We start from the raw sequence: 10,007 nt of genomic DNA on the forward strand, positions 1-10,007 counted from the left end.
ACCCATAAAAATAAAATAAAAAAATAATCGCTATAACTTGTACCGTTGATGATTAAAGACAAAATGGCATGGTGTTTTTATTTATCAAATACAAAAAATATAAAAATCCTAAGATATCAAAAAAATAGTTTTATAAAATAGTTAAGCTATAATAACCTTAACGGCTGAAGCTGTACCATGAATAATAAAAGAAAAAATATCATTTATGTAGCTATTGAGAACAATATTTAAAATATAGTTGATTTACTTTTGAAATAAAAGTGTATTTAAAAAAGTATTCAATACTTTAAAACATATTTTAACTTTTGATCAAATACCTTGCAATAATAAAGTTAATATAATAACTAATTAAAAAAAAAAAAAAAAAAAAACCGTTGTTAAATATTGTGATAACACTAATGAAAAAGTCAACCAAAAGCACATTTAATTTGACAAAAATGAAATCAAATATTAAAATGTCCTCTTGAATATGTATATTAACTTAAATTATGACAGTAGTTATTAGAGTTTCGTTACCTTAAGTAGAAACGGAGGTATAACTGACTCAAAAATTGTCTTATAATTATTATTATAATTTCTATTCGAAAATTGCAAATATTTCAAGGAATTTAAATAGTCCATTTAAATACTATAAATTATTTCTAGTTTTTTTTTTTTTTTAGTTAGTTAATAGACATCTGCGGTAATAACTATCATTGAAAATTACATAATACACAAAAATAGGCTTGAAAAGCAAAAATAGCAGATACATTATTGTTTATAACAAGTTTATTGTATGTCCTAACTCTTAAGTTTAAATGTTAAAAATTAAAGATGTTCATTAGTAAATTTTTGATTTATATTTTGATACGTGATATTTAAATATAAAGAGGCTAGCATAATATGTTATATAATATTATTACGTAATATGCAATTTTAGGTGTTACAATAGTTTAATATGTAATGATAATTTTAAATAATAGGTGCATGTAAAGTATTGTTTAAAAAAAATTATTAATACATTATTATTATACTTTCAATTCTGTTAAATGATTAGAATTTTTTTAAATGTGTCAAATGACATATCAATTATTTCTTTCTACTGATGATTACAATTTATAAGCATAGTAATATGAAGTTAAAGTTGAAATTCTATTTTTTTTTTTTTTTTTTTTATGTGAGTATCTATATTTTTGTATTAACCAGGAGTACTTAAGTTTTAATGAAATTATATTTAGGTGAACTATATATTACCATAAAGCTTAACATGAAATTTCTTAGAATAATATTGTACATAGGTATTAATGTAATATCAACTTTACTTGGGCAATTTCGACATTTATTGAACATTAGACATTAGTCCACATTACCCATAACATATATTATCTTTAGTTTGTTTATACATAAAATATTAAGTTTTTTTTTGTAGAGCAATGGAAATGGTTATAAAACGCCCTTTAGAACATTATTTATATTTTAATGGTTTTATAACTGTTTTATATGATCGAACTTTTATTTTTATCATTTTTGTGTTATTGCATAAAAGATCCTAACGACAAAGTAGACAGGTGTAATTATGTTTCCATTTTAATTACATATATTTTCACAGTAGGTCGTTTTTTTTTTAAGCATCGAAATACGAGTATAATACGTTGGAAATACTATGCAATGTTTATTGTAATAGTATACTATAATATATCATATTACATTTAAAGTATATGCTGACAAGTACTTTTCATACTATTTTGTTAGTAAAATAAAAAATCAGTTCCTTAATATCAATGAACTAATTGGAAATTTTTAGATTTGAAATTAGGAAGTTCCCATTGTTTACCCTGACAGTGGATAGGCGGACAGCCCTTAATGGTGAAGGTTCATAGTTTTTGTTTTTATTTTACACACATTTACGCACATAATAGGTATTATATCGTATTATATTATATAAACGGATAACCATTTAGTGGTTTCACCACCACTCCTACATCATAAATGGTCCCACTGGTATCAGACTTTCCTGTAAATAACTCATCGATCTCCATCGTGGACGCGACGACGACGTGCCCTACATCAACACCCGCGCGCGTGCATAATTGGTTTTAGAACGAGATTATCGAATGAAGTTACCAACCATTAATGGGCTATATTATAAAATATAATAGCAATAATAACTCCTATTTTACAGGTTTGTTGTCCGATTTCCAGGAGTTTCAGATAAGGGATAATACCGATCAGTACTCAATAACACCGTGAATTACGAGCATTGTGTTATAATTAAATAGGAATGCGCATAATAATATCATTAAACAGAAAATTACGATATTGTTTGTGTAGTGATAATAAGATATTGAATGTTGTGACAAAATTAAAAGTTATTATATCATATACTTATTATAATTCAGAGTTATCTCCAATAACTTTATCAAACAACAAATTAATATTTGAAAACAACAACTAATCGAATTTAAAATACAGGATGTAAGATTAGTCACAAAATAAATTTTAATATTTAGAACATTGGTAGTTACACAATAAATAATATACTGATGTATAGGTGTGTAAGAACAAACTTTTGTTATAAATACGATCATCCACGCACGATCTCAGAATACGTCGTATTATCAACAGAGGCTATGGTGGCGTATATTTGGGATAGGGGAGAATATAATTTTTATCCGAAGTCTTGACAAATATTTGTCATGAAATCTGATAGTAACAGAAGTGTTGTCATTCGGGATTCAAAACATATTATGTGCAGAGTCAGCAGATAGGTATTATTTTAACATATTACACAATAATACTTTGGTATACCACAGTTTCTTTATTCGTACAGTGTAACGCAGCTGATAACATAATATTATTTTTGCATTATTTTCCATCACATTGGTTTTTCGTTTGTAGTTGAAAAACAACACCGATTCACCGCTATACCAAAGACGTCTTGTTATAGTACTACAATTTTATAATGACAAATATAAAGAAATATAAAAATGGTATTTAATCGTCTTTTTTGAATTTTTTTGCTAGTGAATTTCCATATTTTTATCTTTAAAACTACTACCTAAATATTAAAAAATAAAAATAAATACATTTTATGGTATTTCCTGTAAAGTATGTTACATGGAAAATTATAATATATCACACGATTCATTTCATAAATAGTATCATAACGGAAAACCAATCGTTGTCGTAATCGAAACAATCGCCCATTGTTTTAATAGGCAACTGTAACTTGAGAGATATCAAACGTTATTGATACGCAAAAATAGATATTGACGAACTGCAGGTATTAGCAAATATCTTTAGGTATTTTTATACATTTCAAAAATTACTAACATGAATCGAGAAATAATGAAAAACTATATGGGACTCTAGTAAAAGTGTGTGTGATTCTGAAAAATTATATTATGAATGACTTTGCGATTGTGCTTATCTTTAAGGGTGACATTCGTTGTCGAAATACTCTTTGCAATAATATGTAAATTTTATGTTTGACATACGTTGTTATATCGCCCGCTCTTGTTTGACCATTGGTTTACTTATTGTTTTTCTATTCTATGTGTATTATACAGAACACTTGGTGCTGCAGCATTTGCCGGCGCAAACAACAAAATACGTCGATATTGCAACCGGTGTTGACACAAAACTCGACCGACAGCTTGTTGGACGTGCCCATAGCGGACACGCTACAGCGGCGACATTCAGACGTGAAAATTGGACGTAATTCCGGGAACGCCGGATCTGGAAATGGATCACTGGGCTCGGGACTGCAACCACCGCGGTCTCCCGAGCTCCGACGGCACTCAGATGTGTCGCCAGCAACACTGAAGGATATGGAAAAAGTAAACGCTATATTTAATATAAAATATTTTATTTTTAAAACATTTCTAGGTTTACATTTTCGATACAAATTTAAATAAATATCAAATGTCCAATGAGTTTTTTACTAACAACTAATCTCAGAAACTACTATATATCTATACATTGGTTTCAATAAATGTTATATTAATAGATTTTTTGGGATTCTAAGTCGGTACAAAAATCAAATAAATTAGTGTTTATTTATATAAAGTTACCATTGATAACAAAAAAAAATATAAATAAATAAATAAAAGAATGCTTATAGACAAGCTAATCCCATTCATTTATATAGGTTTTTCTTTTTTAATAAAAGAAAATAATATTTAATTCAGTTTTCGTTATTCAAATATACAACAAAAGATAATATGCCCTTATGTTTGTTTCTTAAAGACAACTATTTTATCGATTTTAACAAATATTACAGAGATTTTTCTTAGAGATATTAGAAAAGTTTAAAGAGTAGTTTAAATTATATTTGAAAATATATCAAGTAATATTATCTAATCCATTTTAGGCGATTGTCCATCTTAATCGAATTAGTTCACAAAGCGAGGTGTACCGATGCTCACCAATTTACCCGTGAACTGAGATACCTAATATTGTGTTATGTTATAAAACATAACGCAATATTTTTAAACTTAATATAATATATTTAATAGAACTTCTTCCACTATATAATTATATGTGCTATGTATCATTTTTTCTTTATGTATTTGTACACATTATATATATTATGCTAACACGGTATTATTTATATAAAACCATACAGTCGAATTAATAATAAACAGAAAAGCCTTTAAAGTTTAAACCAAATTTTTTAATTAGATAATAAATTATTTTTAAATTATATTTAAAAACTTCGATAACAAATCTTAAAAAGAAACCTCATTCAGTCACCCCACAATTAAAAATTTAATAATATGCAATTCGGAGATAAGGTAATTGCATTATTTTGTTTAATTTGTTTTTGTTTTATCATCTTGTATGCGAATCCACTATAATTGCTAAATTATTTTATTAAATTAGTTTTTAATAAAAATATAAAGGGATGTTTTAAAAAAAAAAAAATGTTCTGTATGGGATGTTAAAACTCAAGCAGTCTGAGTTTTTCCTTTTACTATTTATGTAAATACATTTACAGCAGCTGCAATGTGAAACCAAAAAGAGACCTTTTTTATAAAAAAAAAAAAAAAACTTTTAAAAATAAATCATATTTTCATTTGTATTATATTAAATATTTCAAATGTGAGCATTTTTTCAATTTCAAATTATTAAATTTGACTTACATTAGTTCAATACTTGATATTATGAACAATTATATAATGAACATAACATATATTATTAATTTTTTTTTCATTGAATGTCAGGTATAATGTATAGCAAAAAGAGAACAAAATATTAGGTTATATACTATTATAATGTATAACGTAATATTATTACAACAATAATAAAATATCTTCTTGGTTTACGAAATCAACAATATTCAACCACTATAAAGTTCATATATATATATATATATATATATTTTAACAAAGACAATTTTTTATTATCATGCAAAATTATAATTTGTTAAACAAACTTCACAACATTAAATTTAAAAGGAACTATTTTCAACGGGTCACTATTATAAAACAAAAATCTGGTCAACCAAATGTTCATTAAAATAATTGTGAGGACACAGGTCACTATAATTTAATCATTCAATAGGATATAGTTGTACTTTTGACTATAGATTCGAGTAAGTTTTATATTTTTTTTTTCAAACCTTTTTCTCTGTATTATGAATAAAGTAACGAATTTTAACTTTATTGATTTAATAGCATAAACCGCCTGAGTGAAGTATAATAATGTAAATATAAACTAAATAACAACAACTGTTTCTGTAGTTACAGTTTTCATATTTATATTCAAACGACCAGCTTAAAAAGTATTTTTTTTTTATCTAAAATTAACTTCTATCTAAAAAAACTCTAAAATTATTGATTTTTACACGATGATACTTAGAAAGTTAACTATTTTGAATATATTTTTATCTCTAATAAAAAACTTATTGTTTTTTATTTCGAGTTTGAATTGTTATTATAACTTACTTTGAGTCCGATATAATTCCATTCACTTTTGATTCATGTCATAAGATAGGCATGAATGTTAAAACAACAAAAAATATTAGTTATATATAATTATAATCAATACATTTTTAAATAATGACATTAAAAAAAAAAACTTGTTTTTGTTTAGAATTTGTTGATTGAAAAATTGTAATCTTATATATTCATATTATAAGTAAAAAATAACAGATATTATGAAATTTAAGATAAAATGTGAAACTGGATTTAAAGAAATCTAATTTAAAAAAAATTCAATAATTATTAGAGCTTAGTTATTTTTTAAGTTTAATCAATGAGTATTCATTATAATTTTTGGTAGATTTGAAATAACAAAAGTCAGAAATTACATATAAAATAAAAATATTTTTATTTTTTAATCGATAAAAACATATCTTAAATATTGATGGTATACGTAGATGACATAAACTAATTCTAAAGTGATGTCTCCAATGTACTATATTGTTGTTTTATTTAAAATTATAAATTATATTTTAAATCAATTTTGGCTATTATACACACCAATTTGAATAAAAATGCCATTTAATTTTTATATTTCCAATTAAAATTACTACAGAACAAAATGTAAGTAATTTTAAAATGTTTTTAATTAAACTGTTTAACGTAGGTAGTTATTTATTTGTAATTGTATGTGTTATTATTATATATTTATGAAATTTAAATAGAAAAAAAAGGTGTACTATTTTAGTTTCATGTGGGAAATAATAAAGTATACATATTTATACTAATTATAATGTTAATGTATTTTATAAATAAACAATTAAGTTATTTCTATAATTTATAAGAATAAGAATCTTTTTCTTATACCGTTATTCGTGCGACTGTGGTTTTTTAACCATAAATGTAATATTGGTAATTACTTGATGGATTCTATAATACGATATGTTATATCAAAAGTTCTTAATTTTTAATAAAATAATTAACTACTTGTTATAATATTATGGATTACATGTGAACACAAAACAAAAAACACATATTTATAATTAAATTCTGTATAAAATAATAGTAATAAAAATAATAAAATTAAGAATTTATTACTACATACATGTGATAAAAACTTTAAATTAAATTAAATAGGTAAGCACCACACATTAAGTTTTCTCTGTCAATTATTATGTAAAATACATGTAATTAATTCCTTTAACAATTAAATGCTTGTTTTATTAAAGTTGGTAAGACAATTTCACGGTTCTGTAACTTATTGCTAATATTAAAGTTATTTTAAAATAAGTTCTTTTATATACCTAACATAATTGCATATCATGGTATTGTAAAAGTTCTTTAATATTCGTTAATGTACCTACCTAAATAGGGTGGACATTGGACATTAAGCCGGTTTCACATTAATTATTTACCTTTTATTTCTGTGGTCAATAAAAGTAAGCCCATAATGTATATGTAGAAAAACCATCAGTGGACACATTAATTATCCAGTCATTGTGTTATGGACACAATATAGCTTAGAAAAAACTCACAGAAAATGTCTGAGAATTGATTATTCAAAATATTTTTTTCTCTCTGACAAAAATCATTATAAAAAATAAAAAATTATATCTAATATCATGAATAATACAAATATGTTTTTATATATTAGAAGAAATAAACAGATATTATCCAAACTTAAACGATTTTATATTATATTATGTAATTATTTTTATATAATTAAAAATCTCAAAATATTATTATATCATAATATTTTTGATACTTATATTGCGCTTTATTTTGATATAATTTTGTTACATTTTAAAAATATTTATAATAATTGTATAAGATTTATCTGTTAAAAATTATATTTTTATTGCATCTACCCCACAAGAAATCAAACGATAATTTATTTAAATTTAAAATAATCGACGACAGTATAATACATAATATACTATGTATACAAAAATTATCTAAATATTGTAATATAGTATATTTATATCAATGTTTCTTAGGCTGCAGCAGCACTGAAAGTAGGGGATAGGAGTCGTATCACAGATGACAAATTATGGAACAGGGATACAGGACTCAGACAGAAACGAGGATCCGCTGGCGCAGTAGTTGGTCAAAGTACGAATCAAAATCAGCCCACGGTATTTCGGTTCGATACTCGCCGAGAATCAAAAATATCCATACCTGCCGGTAAATATACATTTAGAAACATAAGTTTCATCAGAGTCAATAAAAGCTTAAACATTATCATATGTTTAAATAATAACAATATAACAGTTTTATTTTAGTGTTTTTCATTATATTTAAAAAAAAAAAACACACTTTTACGTTATACAGTATAACATGGTGAATGTGAATCGTTAAGTAGGCCCATCACTCCCACATTATTCTTATTCCATGCATTTATTTTAATTATGATTTTTCAGTATTTTTAAGTATATTTTTAGAAGATCTTACCTTCAAACCCGTACATATTTAATACCACAAGGATGTTTTGTGACAATATATATTGTTTTTGTATTAAATATTTATTTGACCTACTAGACGAATTCTAAATAAACTTTAATCAATATTCTAGTTTAACCAACCAAACTAATATCATGTAGTAAACACGAATATATATAAAAACTGGTAAACACATAACAGTTACCTACTTAATAAAAACTTTTTAATTCTAGAGTGTTTTGTCTGATACAAGTTACAAATATATATATATAAAATATGATAATATAAAAATTGAATACAAAAAGTTAGCTACATATTGGTTTCAAAACAAAAATTAATTAAAATTTTAGATAAAAGTTAATAAGAATTACAACGCAAATACTACTGTATAAATAATATAATCTTAAAATTTCAAATTGTAATGTATGAAAAGCTCTACTACAAGGAATATTTCGAAACATTTTAAAAATTAAATGAAATCTATTTTTATGAAACTTTTCAAGGACTTTTATACTTATATATACATTTTAATGAATAAAAATTATCTTTTGAATGTTTAATTGAATTGTACATCACATTTAAAAATTAAATTTGAACGACAGTTTGTATTACATTAAAACCCATACAATAACTTATTATATTCATTAAAATTAAGTATGTTATCAGAAATTTATTTATTTATTTAATGAAAAGTATTAAATTATTATTAATAAATTGATTTATAATAAATTATAAGTAAACTATAAGTTATGTAAAATTGTATGATTTATAAATTATGTATATACTATATATATATATTTGTTTTTTATATATCCAAACATTGTCAAAACCTATAAAAATAAATAAATTTTAATTTAAAATAAGTTTATTCTCTAGTATATTCATATAAATGATACTAATAATTACATTTGATTATCTTAAGAATATTGATATTTCAAGATGTCTAAAAGTTTGTTATCTATATTTTAATTTCTTATAATATTTTGTTTTTCATTTAAAATAAATGTATACACCATACCTAAAATATTATAGTTTATTCAAGTAACAAAGCTTTAAGGTATAAAAGATACATTTTTTCCAGTATTCATTTATTTTATTTTATAAATATTGTTAGGTCAATTACTATAAATTCTGTAAATAAATTTCACAACTCTATCATAAATTATAAATATTAAATACTAAATTTCAAATCATTATAATTAAAGTAAAAGTAACAATACTGTGTAAATTTTCATCTACTATAGAACGATAGACGTGATATTATTTATATGATGGACAATCAATCAATGACGCTTCACTTTTACAACTCTATCGGCACTAACGACAAATGGTCTCCTATTCTATTGTCCAAATATTTACAATGTTATAGTGGCAGCACTAAATTTTAGACATCAATCATCGATCACCGAGGTGAAACTAAAACCATCTTTCAATATTTATTGAAGATCAGCACAAATCCCTTGATTATAAGGTTTAGCCATAAACATTATTTCCTTTACCTAACCTGATACTAATAACCTTAAACAATAGAATTTAAGAATGTAAATAAATCATTAGTAGAAAACCACTTTTTAACACTTGAAAATTTATTTTTTTCCATTTAAAAAATTAAATTAAAGACAATTGATGTACAGCAATCAAATGTTATTTTATTGAAGATAATTA

The 10,007-nt window shown here is 23.8% G+C and overlaps 1 protein-coding gene across 1 annotated transcript in view; it reads left to right on the forward strand.

Moving 5' to 3' along the window:
- LOC112602651 (regulating synaptic membrane exocytosis protein 2) overlaps positions 1-10,007 on the forward strand; it is a 194,974-nt gene that overhangs the window by 142,893 nt on the left and 42,074 nt on the right. Inside the window, exons 6-7 of the mRNA XM_025350840.1 lie at positions 3,549-3,818; positions 7,901-8,087. Coding sequence (XP_025206625.1) covers positions 3,549-3,818; positions 7,901-8,087 — 457 coding nt within the window. The remainder of the gene's footprint in view (positions 1-3,548; positions 3,819-7,900; positions 8,088-10,007) is intronic.

Source organism: Melanaphis sacchari, unplaced genomic scaffold (assembly GCF_002803265.2).
Source record: "Melanaphis sacchari strain LSU unplaced genomic scaffold, SCAv2.0 Contig8_pilon_pilon, whole genome shotgun sequence".
NCBI lineage: Eukaryota > Metazoa > Arthropoda > Insecta > Hemiptera > Aphididae > Melanaphis > Melanaphis sacchari.